Source organism: Bos taurus, chromosome 10, assembly GCF_002263795.3.
Source record: "Bos taurus isolate L1 Dominette 01449 registration number 42190680 breed Hereford chromosome 10, ARS-UCD2.0, whole genome shotgun sequence".
Classification (NCBI taxonomy): Eukaryota; Metazoa; Chordata; class Mammalia; order Artiodactyla; family Bovidae; genus Bos; species Bos taurus.
Genome location: NC_037337.1, coordinates 50,628,572 through 50,650,196, shown reverse-complemented (window position 1 = coordinate 50,650,196; position 21,625 = coordinate 50,628,572). Strand labels below are relative to the sequence as shown.

General features: G+C 43.6%; 1 protein-coding gene across 2 annotated transcripts; it reads left to right on the top strand.

The window, feature by feature from the left end:
- The first annotated feature begins 10,693 nt into the window (after window positions 1-10,693).
- On the top strand, window positions 10,694-15,858 carry GCNT3 (glucosaminyl (N-acetyl) transferase 3, mucin type). Of its 2 annotated transcripts, XM_005211656.5 has the most exons (3): window positions 10,694-10,862; window positions 12,289-12,474; window positions 14,056-15,858. In XM_005211656.5, exon 3 carries the CDS (start codon window positions 14,107-14,109, stop codon window positions 15,427-15,429), a length of 1,323 nt encoding a protein of 440 aa, XP_005211713.1. In that variant the 5' UTR covers window positions 10,694-10,862; window positions 12,289-12,474; window positions 14,056-14,106; the 3' UTR covers window positions 15,430-15,858.
- The last annotated feature ends 5,767 nt before the right edge of the window (window positions 15,859-21,625 follow it).

The following is a 21,625-nucleotide window of genomic DNA, read 5'->3' as shown; positions in this document are numbered from 1 at the left end:
AGTGTGGCCAAGAAAAAAAGCAAATGGCCAAAAACAGGAAAAGAAGCTCAAGCTCACTAATAATCAAAGAAAAGTAGACAGAAATCATAGTGGGATAGCATTTGTCATCTTTTGATTGTGGGAAAGTCAAAAAAGAAAGATAATATCCGGGAATGCTGAGGGGAAACAATTACTTTTGTGGTTAAAGTGGGTAAAACCTTTTGCTGCTGCTGCTGCTAAGTCGCTTCAGTTGTGCTCTGTGTGACCCCATAGACGGCAGCCCACCAGGCTCCCCCGTCCCTGGGATTCTCCAGGCAAGAACACTGGAGTGGGTTGCCATTTCCTGCTCCAATGCATGGAAGTGAAAGTGAAGTTGCTCAGTCGGGTACATCTCTTAGGGACCCCATGGACTGCAGCCTTCCAGGCTCCTCCCTCCATGGGATTTTCCAGGCAAGAGTACTGGAATGGGGTGCCTTTTGGGTAGTGCCAATTTAGACAGTTTTAAAGCTGTATAATCTTTGACCTAGAAATTATTCTTTTAGTAATTTAGTCAATAAAAATAACTGAACAAATACACAAAACTATAATTTTTAATGTAGCAATTTTTATAATTGGAAATGCATTGGGAATAACTTCATTTACATTGACAAAAATGTATGGACAGTGAATGATTTTCAGTGTGTATTGTAGAGAGAAAAAAGCAAGATTCAAAAGGGCAGATAAAACAGCATCCTCTTTTTTCATCATCATCATGATAATATTGGCTTCCCAGGTGACTCAGTGGTAAAGAATTCACCTGCCAACATAGGAGAAGCAAGAGACATGGGTTCGATCCCAGGGTCAGGAAGATATCCTGGAGGGGGAAAAGGCAACCCACTTCAGTACTCTTGCCTGGGAAACCCCATGGACATAGGAGCCTGGAAGGTTGCAGTTCATAGCGTCACAAAGAGTTGGATACAACTGAGCATGCACACACACACACACAATAATAATAATAATAATAATAATAATAATATATGTTCACTGCTGTTGATATGCATTTTTCTAGAAGTTTCCTACCATGATTCAATTATTAGGTTTCTGGATGGATTCAGTGATCTTCCCTCCCTTCAGAGAAGGGCAGGTTTCAGCCATTCAACCACCTGGTTACTCACTAATTCCATAAATGTTTGTTGTGCCCCTGAGGCAGTGAGAGTGAGCTTAAGTAAACTGACTCTGAAACTGATTGCCTGTGTGCGAACCCATTACATGGTGCTCTTCTTGGGCAGGTTAATTTCTCCCCTTAGACATGATCCACTCTACCTTCCACTGTGAGTGGAGAAACTGAGGCCCAGTGAAGGTAAAGCCTGCGTTCTTGATGGATCTCAGGGAGAGGCAGAGGCCGAGCTGGAATTGCTCCAGGAGAGGCAGCCTGGCTAGGAACTGTATTCCTAGTGTGGTCAGTGAATTGCGGACAAGGGACTGGTTGTCAGGTCAGACCCCGGGGTACAAATTCTGACCCTGCCACCTGCTAGTTGTGTAGTCTTGAGTAAGTTCCTCCGTGTCTCTCTGCCTTGCAGGATTTGTTGTGAGAATTAAATGTGAAGGGCTTGAGACCGTGCCTGGAACACAATATGTTTCAGTCCATGTTGCTTATTATTTGCAAGCCTTCAGGGATTAAGAGGTGGGCCAGAAAGCATGGTCCTTGCAACTGAAGGAATTTATGACATCGTGGAGACAGTGTTGGGAAATACTATGATGAAGTAATGTTTCAGGATCTTAAGAGAACAAGGAAGCAGGGGGTCACAACGAAGCTGAGGCCCAGAGGTGGCAGGGGTGGCCTTTCCCTCTGAGTGGAGGCAGTAAACTGGGTCAAAGTCCAGAGCTGAGCGGAGAAGTGGTCATTTCCAGGAGCTGAATGTAAAGTGGGAGAAATTCTTGATCTCATGCTAGGGTGAGGAACGCTATTGTTCTCTTGAGGATAAGGCAACTAAGTTGAACCTTCAGCCCAACTGTTTCCTCTAACTCTACTCTTTACCTGACAGATCTGTACACTCATCCAGTATGAGCCTAAAGGCTACCTCCTTCAGGATGTCTTCCAGGGATCCCAGTTTCCCACAGAGCTTTCTACTTGGTACGAGTATCCTTGGTACTTTCCACACTTAATTGTCATTGACTGTTGATTGCTCTTCCCTACTAAACTGTGAGCTCCTCCATGACTGTATGATATTTGCATGGCTCTTGTTTACCAGTGCATGCCTGTTGGTATGGATGAGATAATGGAGGCAGGGAGAGGGTCTGGGAGCTTCCCAAGGAGAAAGAGGTCCAATTTCTGTTTTGAATCCCTGCATTCCACACCCATTCCACCATGGGCTCCTGTTCACTGTCAACCATGGGAAGCGTACCCAGGCCAGACGTGGGCTGCAGCTGCCCAGCTTTACTGTCCAGGGCAAAGACAATGCTTGTACTTAATACTCTGTAAATAACCTACAAGGGAAAAGAATCTGAAAAGGAATATATATATATATGAGTGAGTGAAAGTCACTCAGCTATGTCCAACTCTTTGCAACCCCATGGACTATAGCCCACCCATTTCCTTTTTCCATGGGATTCTCCAGGCAAGAATACTGGAGTGGGTGGCTATTCCTTTCTCCAGGGGATCTTCCCGACCCAGGGATCACACCCGGGTCTCCTGAACTGCAGGCAAATTCTTTACCATCTGAGTCACTGTATATACATATGTAACTGAGTCACTGTGCTGTGCACCTGAAACAAACATGACCCTATAAATCAATCATCCTTCAGTTTGAAAAAAGTAACAAAGGAAAAAAAAAAAGACAAAACTAGCCTCCCATGAGCTGGAACTACAGTATTTGAAGCCTTGAGAGGTACCATGGACCGAGTTTGGTCTGTCTGGCCTCCCAGTTGCTCAGGAATCCACTCTGCCTTTCCGACCAGCAGGTGTAGGTGGGGGAGACGTCACAGACACCACTGGTCCCTACAAGCCTGCACTCCTCCTCCTCACCTTGCCCTCTGCTCCCCACCCAAGAAGGTAGACTCTCCCCACCCAGGGTGCAGCATGTTGTTGCAACAGTCTATGACTGAAAGATGGCGATGACCATGACCACACACGCGAAACCTGCTAGGGGTCCACAGGGTGTACAGTAGATGTGACCTTATGGGCTCAGATAGCTAGAGAGGGTCCCATCCTAGGGTGTACGGTAGATGTGATCTTATGGGCTCAGATAGCTAGAGAGGGTCCCATCCTAGGGTGTATGGTAGATGTGATCTTATGGGCTCAGATAGCTAGAGAGGGTCCCATCCTAGGGTGTATGGTAGATGTGATCTTATGGGCTCAGATAGCTAGAGAGGGTCCCATCCTAGAAGTACTTTCTTTTTGTGCTCCCCAAAAGGACGGCATGAAGGGCGAGTAGTTTTTTTATTTCTATTTTGTTTTTTAAGCTCAAGAAACTAGAACCAAGATATGTGTTGTTTTGTCATCTAATGCACTTTAATCTTTCCCTATGAGTTGGCATGGTGGTCATTTTCCTTTAAGAGATAATATGAGTGAAGGGGCACTTGGTGTTCGGTGGTGCAAGCGTTTCAATTATTTTATTTAGGTTCTTGTTAGAATGTCCAATTTTACATTAAAAAGATATTTTCTATTAGTATCCAGCTAGACTTAAATACATGCACATACACACAATCCTACATTATGCATCCCCCTCCCCCAAATAAAGACTAGATCTGTTCACACAGACCTGCAAAGAGGTAAAATAAAGAAAAAGCATCAGGCTTGACTTCTGCAATCAAAGACAGCATGATTTTTTTTTTTAATTGAACTATAGTTGATTTAAAATACTGTGTTAGTTTCTGGTATATAGCAAAGTGATTCATATATATATATATATATTTCTTTTCATATTCTTTTTTATTGTTTATTACAGGATATGGAATATGGTTCCCTGTGCTATACAGTAGGACCTTGTTGTTTATTTTATATATAGTCGTTTGAGTCTGCTGATCCCCAATTCCCAATTTATCTCTCCCCTAGCCCCTTTCCTCCTTTGTAACCATAAATTTGTTTTCTGTTTGTTAGACTGTTTCTGTTTTGTAAACAAGTTCATTTGTATCATATTTCAGATTCTACATATATGTGATATCATATGGCATTTGTTTTTCTCTGACTTTTTTCACTTAGTGAGATAATGTCTAGCTCTATCCATGTTGCTGCAAATGGCATTATTTCATTTTTTGTGGCTAAGTAATATTCCATTGTATAAAGATACCACATCTTTATCCATTCCTCTATCAATGGACATTAGATTGCTTCCACATCGTGGCTATTATTAAAGAGTGGAGAGCACTATTTTGTTTTGCTTCCTAAGATCCAAAATCACTGCAGATGGTGACTGCAGACATGAAATTAAAAGACGCTTACTCCTTGGAAGTAAAGTTATGACCAATCTAGATAGCATATTGAAAAGCAGAGACATTACTTTGCCAACAAAGGTTTGTCTAGTCAAGGCTATGGTTTTTCCTGTGGTCATGTATGGATGTGAGAGTTGGACTGTGAAGAAGGCTGAGCACCAAGGAATTGATGCTTTTGAACTGTGGTGTTGGAGAAGACTCTTGAGAGTCCCTTGGACTGCAAGGAGATCCAACCAGTCCATTCTAAAGGAGATCAGCCCTGGGTGTTCTTTGGAAGGAATGATGCTAAAGCTGAAACTGCAGTACTTTGGCCACCTCATGCGAAGAGTTGACTCATTGGAAAAGACTCTGATGCTGGGAGGGATTGGGGGCAGGAGGAGAAGGGGACGACAGAGGATGAGATGGCTGGATGGCATCACTGACTCGATGGACATGAGTCTAAGTGAACTCTGTGAGTTGGTGATGGACAGGGAGGCCTGGCGTGCTGTGATTCATGGGGTAACAAAGAGTCGGACAAGACTGAGCGACTGATCTGAAGATGATTCTAAAATAGCTTTTTTAAAAAATTAAAAAAATAGAATGCCTGTGCATTCTAGATAAATCAGAAAACTGATGAGACAAAAAGGGGAAACTGAAAACCAGCAACAATCACATAACCCAGAATACCATGGTTAATATTTTAGTACATTCCTTTCCAGACGTTTCCCTGAAATGTGTTTTCAAATAAGAAACAATAATGGTGGTGGTGTTATAGAGATGGGAGAGGTGGTGGTAGAGAGTACAGAAATTAGAGCTCCTGTTCTGAACTTTGCAGGTTTCAGAACTTCTTTTTACTCCCCTGAAACCTATGCCTGTTTCATACCTATGTTTCTAAATGTCCCTGAGTTAGGAAACAGCTTTTGCATCTGTGATTCATGTCAGAGACCTGAAAAAATAGTGGCCACATAAGGCAGAAAATTTCTTTCTCATATAAATGAAGCCTAGAAGTAGGCAGTCTAGAACTGGTAAAGGGGCTTGATGGCTCCCTTCCTCAATGTTGCCTCCAGGTCCTAAGTAGCTGCCAGAGCTCCAACCATTACATCTGCTTTCATGATAATAAAAAGAAAGGAAAGAAGGGCTTAGCCTCTCCTTTTTAAGGAGCTTTCCTAGAAGCCCATTTCACACTTTAAATTGTATTTTTGTTTATGATTTTTTCACAGTCAAATCTGTTTCTTTTTTGTTTATAATTTTCAGGTTTTGGTATAATAGTTAAAGTACTTTCCTAACCTAAGTATCATTATTCTGTATATTTCCTGAAATTTTAGAACTGTCTTTTCCTTTTGGGTTTAATCTGTAGTTTATTTATGTTTATAGTGTGGGGTAGGGATCTAACATTCTTTTTCCAAATGACTTCCATAAGGGGATGTTTTCTTTAATCCATAATATCTGTTCCTCTTGTAACGATCAGCCAAGATCCTTCCTGAAACAATGCAGGAGGCATTCAGACAAATTCTTAATTTTCTTTTTCTAGATTTCACTAAAACCTACACTAAATTGTTTGCACTTGTACTTCTAACCATCTCTTTTTTTAGTTTTAAACTCTGGTCCTCCATTATATCCAACACATATCTTTTTTTGCACTTATACATGGCATTATAATCTACTTTCAAACATTTCTCCCACACAGGACTATAAACAACTTTGTTTATAGTTGTTGTTCAGTTGCTAAGTCATGTCTGACTCTTTGTGACCCCACTGTAGCACTCCCGTCTTCCCTGTCCTTAACAGTCTCCTGGAGTTTGCTCAAACTTATGTCCATTGAGTCAGTGATGCCATCCAACCATCACATCCTCTGTCATCCCCTTCTCCTCCTGCCCTCACTCTTTCCCAGCATCAGGTTCTTTTCCAGTGAGGCAGCTCTTGACATCAGGTGGCCAATGTATTGGAGCTTCAGCTTCAGTATCAGTCCTTCCAATGAATATTCAGCTTGAGAGTAGGGACTGTCTTAATCCACTTGGTATCTCTAATACTGAAATGTTAGCAGCTTCCTCAATGTTAAATGCAGTGAGTGAATAAAACAGTGTCATTGTATATGTCATTTGTTACAGGTTCCCTTTAAAAGGTTACTTTATAATGACTCAGTAGGAGATAACATCATCTCAAATTAATATGCCTTTAAATTTCAATTTTGGAGGGTTTCTTCTGAGGAAGTTTCTTAAGCAAAATTGATTCCATTAATGCTGCTTGGATTTCAATTGGCTTCAACTCTGTGGTATTGTATTTTTGTGTACAGTTGGAGGGTGCCTCTATCCATCAAGTCCAGTAATTATTAGTAAGCCTTGGTTTCATGACTCCAGTACTTAGAGGACCTTCAAGGGACACCAAGGATGCTGTTGGATTCAGGAAACCTTTCTGGTGCATCGTCATTTGCAAATTCTCGCACAAGCTGCTGTAAGGAGGCAGATCTGAGTCAGAAATGGTCCTTGCCCTTGGGCTCATGACACCACAATGAGGACGAACAAGTGTGTCTTGATGTGTTCATGGAGTGGGAGTTGGGGTGGCACAGATCTTGATGTGTTCATGGAGTGGGAGTTGGGGTGGCACAGACAAAGCCTGGCCATGGCTGCCCTTCCATCTGTGGTGCTGAGAAGCAGGAACCCTGGGCTTGGTAGAAAGCAGAGCATCACCCAAAAGTGAGGGCAGAGAGAGTGAGGAAAAGGGGCTTCCTTTATAACTTAGCGAGTGATCCACCTTGGGAATGGGAGGAGCAGGGAGAGCTGGATTAGTTTACCTGAGGAGATTGTTTTTTTCTTTTCTCTCAGAAGTTTCCTCTGCATTTAGCGAGTAAGTTCTTACTGAGTTCTGTGGGTTGTTTTTTTTTTTTCTTCTTCTTCCTTTTTTTCTTTTCTGTCTTGAATCTTTTTTCTTTAGAAGTGTGGAGTGTGTCCAGGGGGAGGGAGAGTTTTGTGTGGGACCAGAGAGTGCCCCCAGCCAGCCAGCCTTAGCTGAGCCTGAGTTGTGTTCTACACCCCTGATTGGAGACAAAGATGATCACGCTGGGCCTCTGAACCACTTCTCTGCGGCTAGAGGCCATAGTCCATCTTCTCCAAGAGCGTACTGATACAGAACATTGAATGAGGTTAGGGCTTAAAGTGCCTACACCCCACCTTTCTCAGCACCTTCTCTCTCTTTCAGACTCCAGTTCGACCTATCTGATACTGTATTAACTTGGCTTGGTTATCTCTTTTTATTTCCTCTGTCTCTGAGTCATGGCCCCTTCTCCTTAGCCAGTCAGTGGGGCTCCCCTTGCTCTCTCTGACCACATGCAAACTTTCTCTTCTGGGGAGCCTTAGAATTCTGCTAATACCTACTGCACTAGGAAGTGAGAGAGAACGAATATGTTTTCAGGAGCTTGCAGTTAATGAGAGGACAAAACTGACAGATACTAGAGGTGAATACCACCCTAATGAAATAAGTAAAAGGATGCATTTGCTAATTTGTAAACTCAGCATCAAATGGTTGGATCTCTGCTGCCTGGACCTTCCTCTGACCCTCTTGTTGGGTGTGTGTGCGTTTGTGCACACTGGGCTGTGTCCGACTCTTTGCAGTCTTTCTCAGAGTAGGCTGCCAGGCTCCTCTGTCCGTGGGATTCTCCAGGCAAGAATACTGGAGTGGGTTGTCATTTCCTACTCCAGGGGATCTTCCTGACCCAGGGATGGAAACTGTGTCTCTTGAGTCTCCTGCATTGGGAGGTAGATTCTTTACTGCTGTGCCCTCTGGGAAGCCCAGGGTTCCCTGTACCTCCCTCAAGGTTAACACCAAACTCTACTGCATTCTTCCAGATCCATCATGGTGAGCCTGCCTCAGTTTCCCCATTGTTGAAACTCCTAGACCATTTCACAGACAGAGGTTTGTGATTAAAGACCACAGAAGCAGGTAAAACTGTTTGCCAGTAATCAGATGAAACTCATGATTAGGAGAAAAGGGTTGAGTGGTCTGAGTGCGAAAAGTCTGCTATTTCAGAAATGAAACCAAAGCAATAGTCCTTGTGATAACTCAGGACTGTGTCAGATTTATATTTATTATTGGGCTTAATGTTGCTTTCATTTTCAATACTTGAGGGAGGTGAGTGTGTGTGTGTACGTGTATGCTCAGTCATGTGCGACTCTTTGTGACCCCAGTGGGATTTTCCCAGCAAGAATACTGGGGTGGGTTGCCATTCCCTCCTCCAAGGGGTCTTCCTGATAGAGGGATCGAACCTGTGTCTCCTGCAGTGACAGGTGAATTCTTAACCACTGAGCCACCAGGGCCCTCATCAGTTTCATTGCTCCGGACTTGAAAATATCTTTGTCCCCAGGCTCACTTGGCTTTATTGTATCTCAACAAGGCTAAAAGAAACCCACATGAAGGGATTAATTTCCTATGTCTGGGTTCCTGCCTTGAAACTTGCTTGGTCGCGTACTCTGAGAATGGGCTGTTCCTCCTTTCTTCTTCTTCTACTTTTTTTTTTTTTTAAAGTATTTATTTATTCATTTTACTATCTGTATTGGGTCTCAGTTGTGGCACTAGGGGTCTTCCTCGTGTTGCTCAGACTTTCTAGTTGTGGCACAGGGGCTCAGTAATTGTGGTACACAGCCTTAGTTGCCTGACGGCATGTGGGATCTTAGTTACCCAGTCACAGATGGAACCTGTGTCCCCTGCATTGCAAGGCAGATTCTTAACCATGGGGCAGTCCCCTGTTCCTCCCTCTTGCCAGTGCTGAACTTTCTCTTCAAGGCCAGCACGGAGTTAGGTGTGGAATCTGCTGTACTGTGATCTCTGCGGGTTGCCTGGCTCCTGATCTTCTGTGTCTCTCTCCAGCCATTGTTTTCTCTCCTGAATTTCCCTGGGGTCAGCTTACACTTACCCCTCCTCCCTGCAGTGCTAATACTGACCACTTAGACGAAGAGCACAGAGAAGGGGCCAATTCCAGGTCTCTTCCCTGATCTACCCATCTAGCCACATCACCAGCATCAACATTTTCTCTTGATCCAGAGTTAAAGAACACTATTTGTACCCTCCTTGAGCTATTCTGTGAGAAAACTAGGCCCCATTGGAGACTACCTAACAGTAACCTTCACCAAGGGGCTGCATATGCCAGCTTTAAAGTCAAGCTGCTCACTGTTGTTGTTCAGTCGATAAGTGGTATCCAACTCTTTGCAACCCTATGGATTGCAGAACACCAGGCTCCTCTGTCTCTCATATGTTATCTTGCTTAATCTTTACAACAATTCAATAAAATGGGTATTATATATATAGCCCCACCTATATAAAGGAAGTCGTTGAAGCACAGAGGGATTAAAGAATCTGCCAATGAACACACAGCTAGAAAGTAACAGAGCCAGGATTCAGAGCTAGATCTCTCCTGCCAAAACCCAGGTGTGCCCATAACTACCAGCCACTTGGTGTTGCTAATATGTAGACTATCTTAACAAAATATATCCACCATTTGTTAATGTTCTATTAGCATATATTTAACAAATAAAAGTGGATATCTGTTTAGGTTACCTTAAAAATAAAATATTTAAGATATATCTCTATTGAAAGATTGTGAATTTTTTTTTTTTTTAATGGGAAAGATGGTGGGACTTTGAGGAGGTCATCAAAGCAAAGAAAGATATAAAACAAATTAGAAAGATTTTGCTACATCCAGTGTTATCCTTTAATTGTTTTTGCCTCAGAGTGACCAAAGCTGGCAGAAGACAAGAGCTGATGGAGGGAGGGGGCATCAGAGGGGGCGCATATGACTCCATATGGCTGCCTGCCCTTGGTTTGTCTTCATCTATAGTCAGAAACCGGCAGTGCATGCTAAGTTGCTTGTCACCTCTGACTCTTTGCAACTCTATGGACTATAGCCCGCCAGGCTCCTCTGTCCATGGGATTCTCCAGGCAAGAATACTAGAGTGGGTTGCCATTCCTTTCTTCAGGAGATCTTCCCGACCCAAGGATCGAACCCACGTCTCTTACATCTTTACCACTAGCCTACCAGGGAAGCCTCCATAAACAGGCAGAGGAGGTTCCCCAAAAGGAAAAGACCTAAATTCCCGATGCTTTACTGGGGGCTGCGTAAACAATTCTCGTAGAAGGAAGGCAGCACTAACTCATCCCGGATATTACACTGTTGTCTTTACATGAAGCCTGCCCTTCTGGACTCACCTTTGTTATATGGAATAGGGGAGTCTGCAAATCATGTTAGTGCTTTATCAGTGCCCCCTGTTACACTCTGCCAATAGGGGGCGCTGGAGGGAGGCTGGAGGCGGAACTTCCTGTTGTCTTTCTCTGTACACTGCTTCTGTTAGCATCACCATGGCAACTCCCTTTTTCCTTGCTGTGGCCATTCCTTTACGTGCCTGCACTGAATCCGGTTAACAGTAACGGAGGACAGAGACACTAGGCTCTTCAGGAGAGGTCTGGATCTCAGGCAAAGAGGATCTCCACTGAGCTCAGTGACCCAGGTACCATCTGCTTAGAGTTGCCATCTCAGAGGTCTGAGTTGCTCCTTATTGGCACCCCTCTTCCCCAATTCTCAAGTAAACAGTTCCTAAGTATCTCCCTCCTTCCAGCAATTGCTGCTGCTGCTGCCAAGTCGCTTCAGTCGTGTCTGACTCTGTGCAACCCCACAGACGGCAGCCCACCAGGCTCCCCTGTCCCTGGGATCCTCCAGGCAAGAACATGGGAGTGGGTTGCCATTTTCTTCTCCAATGCGTGGAAGTGAAAAGTGAAAGTGAAGTTGCTCAGTCGTGTCCGACTCTTAGCGACCCCATGGACTGCAGCCTACCAGGCTCCTCTGTCCATGGGATTTTCCAGGCAAGAGTACTGGAGTGGGGTGCCATCGCCTTCTCTGGCAATTGCTACTTCCCTAATAATTTAGCATCGACTATCCCTCCCCTGACTTTCACTTACTTACTTGATACCTAGTTAAATTCTTTCCATGCAATTATTAATATTAAATTTGCTATTTCAAACATTTGATGAGGAATGCTGCGTTTTTGGAGAAGTGGCTTGAGGGTGAGAGAGACAAAGAGTGGCAAGCAATGTGAGCAGTTTTTTGTTTTTTCTTGGGTGTGGCATATGAGGATCTTAGTTCCCTACCTAGAAATTGAACCTGTGCCCCCTACTTTGGGAGGTCATAGTGTTAACCACTGGACCATCAGGGAAAAACCTGTCAGCAAAGTCCCTGCCAGCAGTTTTGAAGGAGGCATTTTTCACACTGTATTGACAAAACCATCTATGACTTTCTTGGCGTTATCCTTTGTTCAGACTGCCAAGAACCCTAGAGTCTCAAACATTAGTGAGGGAGATCTACAATTTGGAACCTCAAGGATCTTTCTACAGCCTAAAGATTATTAACAGTCATGGAAAAGCAAATGGATTTTTTGTTTGTTTTATTTTTTTGAGAAGTTTCCATGAAAGAACAAACTCTGTTTTTTACTTACTTTTCCCCTTCAAATAAAACAACAAAAGAAACAACTTTGAAGGTCATTTTTATTGCTTCAGTCTTTTTTTTTTTTTTTTGCTTCAGTCTTCAGGGAACGTAAGGGGAGTAATATCTGATCTCCAGGTCAAAAGAAGGCGAGGGCACACCTGTATGTGTTCATGGTTCCTTGTTAGGAGGGAAAAAAGCTTTCGGGTTCTTGCATGAGTATTGACAAGTTATGAATGATTTTGCAGCAGGAGAGCATGGCTACAAACTGGACTGTTCCGGATCAAAAAGCTGCTTGCCTTCTCAGACATTGCCAGCATTTTTTTCTGCTTGCTCACCTCCCTCAGTGACTTGTTCTTGAAAATATGACCCTGAATGATATATCTGAGCTTGCTCTCTTATCTGAGAGCAGGAAGCCAGGTGAGTGACGGAGGCACCTGCTGGTCTTTACTTTACAGAGATTAAGGGAGGAGCCTGCCACAGTCTCTTGGATGTCCTGTGGAAGTTAGAAAACATATTCTGGAGAGGCTGAAAGGAGACCAGGAGATATGGTGTTCATGTTCGCTTCCATAGAACCCGACCCTTGGAAAAAGAAACACACCGTGGCAATAGATCTTCCCTAGATAGGACAGAAGCGATTAAAGGTGAGTTTTCTTTATTGTTCATTTTTCCTTCCTCTTAGATTTCCATAAGTTATCCCTCAAGTGGATACAATCTTATGCATCAAAGGAGATTGTGATAAGGGAAAAGAGTTATTGCTGGAAGGATATGTCACATTTTGTTTCTCTTTCTCACCTTTTAGGAATTTTTCCCCCCCTATAGTATCTGGTTTTCTTTGGTACTAAGTATCCTAGTGATTCAAATAGACATTTAAATACATACTTTTTCATATTCTTTTTCGTTATGTTTTGTCACAGGATATTGAATATAGTTCCCTGTACTGTATATAGGACCTTGTTTATTTTTTTACCTAGTAATTTCTAAGTATCCTGTATTATATTTAAAATGTAACTGTGGTGGAGGAACAAGAATCAAGCTTACAGACACACACACACACACACACGCACGCACACAAACTGGGGGGGACCAGGGAATATGGATGAGTCCCAGATTTGCTTCTTATAAGTATGTGGTATTTGGCAAGTTATTTAGCTTCTGTTTTCCTCTCTATAAAAGAGGCTTAATAATACTGTGTCTTAAGCACGTTGTGAAGATCCAACAGGACAACGTAAAGAAATACTTCTGACTCATAGAAAGCACTCATTAAATACTGATATGCATAGCTCCGTGTGTCTCTGTGTGTGGATGGTTGAGTCGCAAAGTCGTGTCTGACTCTTGCGACCCCAGGGACTGTAGCCTGCCGGGCTCCTCTGTCCATGGAATTCTCCAGGCAAGAATACTGGAGTGGGTTGCCATTTCCTTCTCCATGTGTGTAGATATATTTTATTTATCTATGTTTGGCCTCACTGTGCAGCATGTGGGATATTAGTTCTACAACCAGGGATTGAACCTGCATCCACTGCCTTTGAAGCGTGAAGTCTTAACTACTGGACCACCAGGAAAGTCCCTGGATAGACTGTAAATCTGAGTCGGCTGAGAGTTATCTATATGAATAACTACAATGTATTTTTGGAATTATGTTCAATTTTTTGTACTTGTTTAAGAACATTTTCTTTAAAGCATGGCTAAATGCTATATCTAACCAGTGAATTATGTGTGGTGAAAGCATCTAAAATATGAACTGTCAAATAAGACCAAGAAGTGAACTTTATCTTTTAAAAGCACTTTGGATTTCTAGAACTGAAGGTGAGAGTATGAACTTCCTGTCTTTTCTGTCTAGACCAATCACAAATTCTGTCCTCCAGATAAAAGCTATTTTAGACACAGGGTGGTAAGGTGTGGGCAGAAGTCCTCTCTTCCTTGGAATAAAGGGTGGGGACTTCCTCTTACTCAGTACTCCTCCACAACAGCAGGTACCCAGGGCTGCTTCCTTTTCTCTTTCCCGGGTGGAGGTGGAGCCAGTCCTAACTCCAGTCCCAGCATGATCAGCTGGTTTGCAGCATCAGGTTACAGATCTCCATCCACAAGGGTCCTAGGCAGGACTTGACTGAGGATATTTGTCTAGAGAAGAAATCTATCTTTGCCATCACTCTGGAGTTGAACTTGATGTTCCTTGAGGATGTTCCGGATTAGTTTGTAACTAAAGGCATTTTGTTCTGTCCAAGGATCTCCTCCTCCACCTTCCCTGTGCCCAAACTCTACTGATCTCCCATCCCATGAAGATGACTGGGTGGAAGAAGAAGCTTTGCCGGGGGCATCATCTGTGGGCTCTGGGCTGCTATATGCTGCTGGCCGTTGTTGCTCTGAGGCTTTCTCTCAGGTTGAAATGTGATGTAGATTCCTTGGATCTGGAGTCCAGGGACTTCCAAAGTCAGCGTTGTAGGGACGTCTTGTACAAGAACCTGAAGCTGCCAGCAAAGAGATCCATCAACTGTTCTGGGATCACACGAGGGGACCAGGAAGCGGTGGTCCAGGCTCTCCTGGACAACCTGGAAGTCAAGAAGAAGCGGTTGCCTTTCACTGACACCTATTACCTCAACATAACCAGAGACTGTGAGCAGTTTAAGGCCCAAAGGAAGTTCATACAGTTCCCACTGAGCAAAGAAGAGTTAGACTTCCCCATTGCATACTCGATGGTGGTCCATGAGAAGATTGAAAACTTTGAACGGCTGCTGCGAGCTGTGTATGCCCCTCAGAACATATACTGTGTCCATGTGGATGTGAAGTCCCCAGAAACTTTCAAAGAGGCAGTCAAGGCCATTATTTCCTGCTTCCCCAATGTCTTCATGGCCAGTAAGTTGGTCCCAGTGGTTTATGCCTCCTGGTCCAGAGTGCAGGCTGACCTGAACTGTATGGAAGACTTGCTCCAGAGCTCGGTGCCATGGAAATACTTACTGAATACATGTGGGACAGACTTCCCCATAAAGACCAACGCCGAGATGGTTCTGGCCCTCAAGATGTTGAATGGGAAGAACAGTATGGAGTCTGAGATACCTTCTGAGTACAAAAAAAATCGCTGGAAATACCGCTATGAGGTGACAGACAGACTGTACCTAACCAGCAAGATGAAGGACCCTCCCCCTGATAATTTACCTATGTTCACGGGGAATGCCTATTTTGTGGCTTCTCGAGCCTTTGTCCAACATGTCTTAGAGAACCCCAAATCCCAAAGACTGATTGAATGGGTCAAAGACACCTATAGCCCCGACGAACACCTCTGGGCCACCCTTCAGCGTGCTCCATGGATGCCTGGCTCTGTTCCTTACCACCCCAAGTATCACATCTCAGACATGACTGCCATCGCCAGGCTGGTCAAGTGGCAGGGCCACGAGGGAGATGTCAGCATGGGGGCGCCTTATGCACCCTGCTCTGGAATCCATCAGCGGGCCATCTGCATTTACGGGGCCGGGGACCTGCACTGGATTCTCCAGAACCATCACCTCTTGGCAAACAAGTTTGACCCAAGGGTGGATGATAACGTCCTGCAGTGCTTAGAAGAGTATTTACGTCATAAGGCCATCTATGGGACTGAACTTTGAGCTGTACTGTGGGCGGATCGCTACCCAAGGGCCAGGGACATGTGCCAACATGCCCAGGGCGTACTGGTACTGTGTGGGGTGGGGGACGAGGGCTGTGGAATTCATGGCATCCCCCAGGGTCAGAGGGCTGCTTTTGGAGTGTGGAGAGTAGATATGCTGACTTGCAGACTGCTTCCCTGGGTGAACACTGACTCAGCCCACTTCCAATAGCTCCTTCACACACTTTCTCGCTGAGTTCATAATACGAACCAGCTGTCTGGGCAAGTGTGGGAGGAGACCCTGGATTTCAGTTGAATTGGTATTGAGTTTTCCACTCTCTAGAGGTGCCCATTCCTAATAATTCTAGGCTTGGTAGTGGGGAGGGGACTTTGATGGACAGAAGGCCTTCTGTTTTGTACTATTAACTTAATAAATAGCTTTTGATTAAAATCTCTACCTCTTTTTTTTTGGTCTAGTAAGCCAGAAATAAAACCGTGAAACTGTTTCTGATAACTCTTGGTGACATTTGAAATCCCCGGTGGCCAGCAAGAGAATCACCATTATTCCCTAGTGATCATGGCAGGCTGTATAAATGGTTGATGCACAAGAATGTAAAGCCCCCCTTGTTTTGTTAACATTGCCAGTAAAAAAGCCAGGGTGATTTAACCAATGTGACCATCCATATCCTTACAGGAAAATTACAGCACTAATTTTGCAAGCTTCACAGCCAAAGCTTAATGTTTCATAACAAAGATTGTAGCAGCCATTAGGTAAGGTCATCGTATAATTTACTGTCAAAACTGGGACTCATTTTAGTTGGCGGGGGCTGGGTGGCCTGTAGTATTAATGATTATTTAGATAACAAGAATAAACTAGGTCTAGTTACTCATCTTTATGCCTCTTGAGTCAAAACTCTTATTTAGGTATGTGAACGGAATGGTCACTGATTTTGTGGTTTATACATTTCCTTGGGGGAGACAGTTGTGTGTGTATGTTGTATGTGCATTCTCTGCCCCAGCCTTCTGGCCACCTGCCCAACAAATGTTACCCAGTGAAACAGTTCCTTTTCTAAAGCTCCAGGGATAATTATCAGGTTGTGTTAGTTGCTTAGTCATGTTGGAGTCTTTGCGACCGTTTGTGACCCCAGGGACTGTAACCCGCCAGGCTCCTCTGTCCATGGGATTCTCCAGGCAAGAATACTGGAGTGGATTGCCATTCCCTTCTCCACAGGATCTTCCCAACCCAGGGATCGAACCCTGGTCTCCTGCATCACAGGCAGATTCTTCACCATTTGAGCTACAGGGAGATCTCACTTTATCAGAAGGCAATTAGCTGCAAGTTATATTCTTCTGTGATGAGGAAGTGATCTTTTGTAAACAGAAAAGTGTATCTTGTATATGGTAGAACTGGTTTTCTGCATACAGTACATTCTGGAAAAGTGATTTATACACCAGTTTGTATAATCTGGGGCTTCCCTGATGGCTCAGTTGGTAAAGAATCTCACCTGCAATGAGGGAGACCCCGGTTAGATCCCTAGGTTGGGAAAATCTGCTAGAGAAGAGAAAGGCTACCCACTCCAGTATTCTTGGGCTTCCCTTGTGGCTCAACTGGTAATGAATCTGCCTGCAATGTGGGAGATCTGGGTTTGATCCCTGGGTTGGGACGATCTCCTGGAGAAGGGAAAGGCCATCCACTCCAGTATTCTGGCCTAGAGAATTCCATGGACTGTATAGTCCATGGGGTCGCAAAGAGTTGGAACACAACTGAGCAACTTTCACTCACTCACTCACTTGTATAATTTGATCCTGCAATGAGCCTGTATTTCTTCATTTCTGATTTTGATTCAGTTCATCGAGTGTTCTCTCACAATCAACTTCCCCAGCATTCCATGTACCCTGACATAGCTATGACTATCTGGCACAGTGACTTTTCTAAGTTAGTGATTGCTTCTGTAAGGTTGTATTCCTTTGATAATGGGCAATGCACCACCTTACCTGCACTGTTGCAGGGTCCTCGTCACCTTGCTCTCATCATGGAGATGACTAATGAGTAGTCAGTTGCTCTGCAGTGAGCCCTTAAGGTCTGTTCTTAGCGGCAATGACTGTAGACCTCTCCACCTATTAGCCTTTTGAATGTCCTTGGTCCCCCTCTGAGTGGGCTGCAAGGGGGCAGAAAAGTTTCCAAGTACACATGTCCTGAAAAAAGAACTTGGGTCTTTGGCTTCATAGTCAACTTCCTCTTTAAATTTTCATGTGGGAAAAAAAGTATGTCTTTATATAAATACATTAAAAAGATTAAAATGTGAACTTATCGTTTTGGGGGAACAAGCTTATACATTCAGGTGAATAGGAAATGCTCTTTATTTAATAACAAACACAAGGTCTTCATATCATAAGGGTCAAATTTCGCCCTCCTTGGATTAGTGTATTTTAGAAATTGTACAATTAAACCAACCCATCTGTTGATTTTTCCTTCTCTCATATCTGTTTCTATACCTTATCTCTGGAAAGGAAACATCCTATTGATGAATTGAGCAATTGTGTTTGTATTCCTTTAGAAAGCTTGAATTTCCTCTTTTGATTTGTGGACTGTTGATAAGTATTGTTTTAATCACTATATTTTTGCTGCACACTCTGCCCATTGTAATATGCCCTCTTGATTTTGTGAAAATTTAAGAAAAGAAAAGGCAGTTAATCTTGTTTGGAAACAGATGATATAATTTATTTGGGGAGAACAAGTATTTGAATTAAAAATGGACAGAATAATTAAATCCATGGCCTGCCTTAAGTACTTCAGCTGAACTGAATTTATCTACTGTGACTTCTTTCCCTTAGTTAGCCAGTCATTACAGAGATAGAGTTCCCATCTCTATGAAGCTTTGAGTGTATGACAAGCAATGGAATAGCTCATTCATTCATTCCACAAATGTTAATTAAGCTCTTACTATTTGCTAGGCATTGTTCTTGACACCAGGGGTAGTGTAGTCAATAAAACAGACAGAGATTCCCATGCTAATGTTGTTCACATACCAGTGGGAAAACAACTATAAACAGTTAACATATATGTATATTAGCAGGCAAATGCTAGAGAGAAATTGAAGGAAGTGAATGAGACCTTCCAGTGGGGAGGAAAATTTTAAATAGTGTGGTCAGGTCAGGGAGGTTACATTTTAATGAAAAATGTAACATTTGAGTAATCATCCGAAGGAGATGAAGGAATGACCCGTGAGGATAAATGGGGGAAGAACATTCTAGGCCAAGAGGAAAGACTTGCATAGCCCTGAAGCAGGAACACACCTGTCATGTTTAAGGAACAAGGAAACTGGTGTAAATGGAGCAGAGGAAAGGGAGGGGTGAAAGAGTTAAGAATACAGGGGAAGAGGATGTATCCTGATGGCTTTTGTGACCCATAAGGTGGACTTTGTCTTCTCTGAGAGATTATAGGCCACTGGAAGGTTTCGAGCAGAGGGCTGACATGATCTAACGCTTGAATCCTGCACTGAGGACAGATTGGCTGGCTGGGAGGCAGGGGTGGGGGCAGGGAGGCTAGTGTAGAGGCCAGCGTGCTGATCCCAGCACTGCAGCAGTGGCGAAGACCTGGGTAGCAGCAGGAGAAATGGTCAAAGTGGTCAGATCCTGAGAATGTTTTGAAGGATCAATATGAGAGTTTGCTGACAGATGGAGTTTGCTTATGAGAGCAGTGGAGGAGTCAGGGATGACTCCAGTGGTTTTGTTCGGGTGTTAAGTTTAGGAGGACAGGGCTACCATTGACCAAGACAGGCACACTGTGGAAGAGTGGTTGTTTAGGGGAAGACCATGGGTTTGACTTTGAAGATATAAAATTGAAGATGCCTATTAGACATCTGAGAACAGATGCTGAGGGGATGACTGTGACAGGAGTCTGGGTTCAGGAGAGAGGTCTGGACTGGAGACACTTAACCTGGTGCTCCTCAGTTTATATATCATACAAAGCCATGAAATGGGATGAGAGCCCCCAAGGAGTAAACAGAAATAGAAAAGAGCCTCCCAGATGAGTTCTGAGGGCCTTCCGAAATGCAGAGGTTATGGAGGTAAGGAGGAGCCAACAAAAGAAGAGTTGGAGGGGAGCAGCTGGTGTAGTAGAAGGAAAGCAACTGGCTGCGCAGTGTTCTGGAACAGCGACTCGGGAACGAGGAAGTGGACGACTGTGCCCCAAATCACTGAGAGTCACTTAAAATGAGAACAAAGACATGACTATTGGATTTAACAACGTAGAGCTGGCCTTGATAAGATCAATTTTTTTGTGGTGTTTGGAGGTGAGCATATGATTGGAGGTGGTTCAGAGAGAATGTTAGAGCAAATCTGGCTTTGGCCAGTATAGATAAATGTTTTGAGTTTTGCTTTAAGGCAAGAGAAGGAGAATAAAAGTAAAACAATGGAAGGTTAAGAGTGTGTGTCCTAAAAATTAGAAAAGTGCATGTTTGTCGGTTGATGAGAAAGATCTAGTCTAGAGGAAAAGATGCAGGGATGAGATGGGTTACCTGCCAGAGTGACATCCTAGTGAAGAAGATGGAGTTGTTATGTAGCGCACAGGAGAGGGCCTGTCTCCGATGGAAGCACGGATGACAGTTCACCCACAGCAGCAGGACTGAAGGCAGGATAGATGGACTCAGAGGTACACAGATGGGTCAATGTGGTGGTCTGTAGAGTTTGTGGAGTTCTATCCTTCTCTTTAATTAACATTTTATTTTAGGTATAATATACATACAGAAAGGGGGATTCCCGTGGCACAAGAATCTGTCTGCCCAGGCGGGAGATGTGGGTTCTATCTGGGTTGGGAAGATTCCCTGGAGTAGGAAATGGCGACCCACTCCAGGATTTTTGCCTAGAAAATCCCATGGAGAGAGGAGCCTGGTGGGCTATAGTCCTTGGGACTGAGTCAGACACGACTGGGAGACTGAGTATGTGCACATACACACACACACACACATGGAAAAGTACAAAAATCCCAAATATATAGATTATAATTTTTACAAAGTGAACAAATCTGTGTAACTAGAACCCTGATCAAAAATCAGAACATTATCAGCAACCCAGAGGGCTCCTGTGTCCCTTTCCAGTTACCACCTAGGCTGCAGCAAAGATAACCAGACATTGAAACCCAGCAGGACCCTGCAAGGCCCTTCTGGGCACAAGCCCTTCTGTGTCTCCAGTTCTTGTTTGTAGGAAAAGCTTTCCCTCCCTAGGTATTCCTAAAATTTCAAAGAGCAGACTCGAATTAATGACTAGAGAAAATAAATGTGGAAAGAAAGAGCTTGAACATTGGAGTCAGAGGACTTCTAGTTCCTCCTGAAGGGAGGTAGGTAACAGTCTGATACATATCTTTGAATTGTCCTGCAGAAACTAAGACTCACATCTGGTGGAGGATCACAAGATCATAGACCCCAGACTGGTAGAACCAGAAGATTGACGATTAACATTCCTGAAACCTCATCCAACCTGATCACTCATACTGCAACCCTCACCTCTCAAGTTGCCTTTAAAAACCAAAAACCATTGGGAACTTCAGGTCTTCTGAGTATTTAGCTGCCCATTCTGCTTGCTTTTGTTGTTTGGTTGCTCAGTCATGACTGACTCTTTTGTGACCTTTGGCCTACATGTTCATGGTTCATGTGTCCATGGGATTTCCCAGGCAAGAATACTGGAGTGGGTTGCCATTTCCTTCTCCAAGGGATCTTTCTGGTCCAGGGATTGAACCTGGGTCTCATGCATTGCAGGCAGATTCTTTACCATCTGAGCCACCAGGGAAGCCCACAAATAATAGTACTTTCCTTTATCACCATCCTGTGTTAGTGGATTGGCTCTGCAACATTCAGGTAAGTGGATCCAAGTTCTCTAACACCACTGTTCTGTGACCTGTTTGAATTTTTCTAAGTATTATGTTCTCTTTTGTTTATGACTCTTTAAACTCAACATTTTGAGTTTCATCTATGTTGCATGTAGTCGAAGCTCAATGATTTTCACTGCTGTGTGATATTTCCTATGTGAATATACCATAGTTTTATCCATTCAACTGCTGCTGAATATTTGGGTTAACTTTTATGAATTGTGCTCTATGAACTTCTTGAAATGTTATATAGGGAATATATGTCTACATTTCAGTTTAGTAGGTATGTAGGAGTGAAATTGCTGGGCCATAAGTTATACACATGTTTACCTTTAATAAGTACTGTCATCGT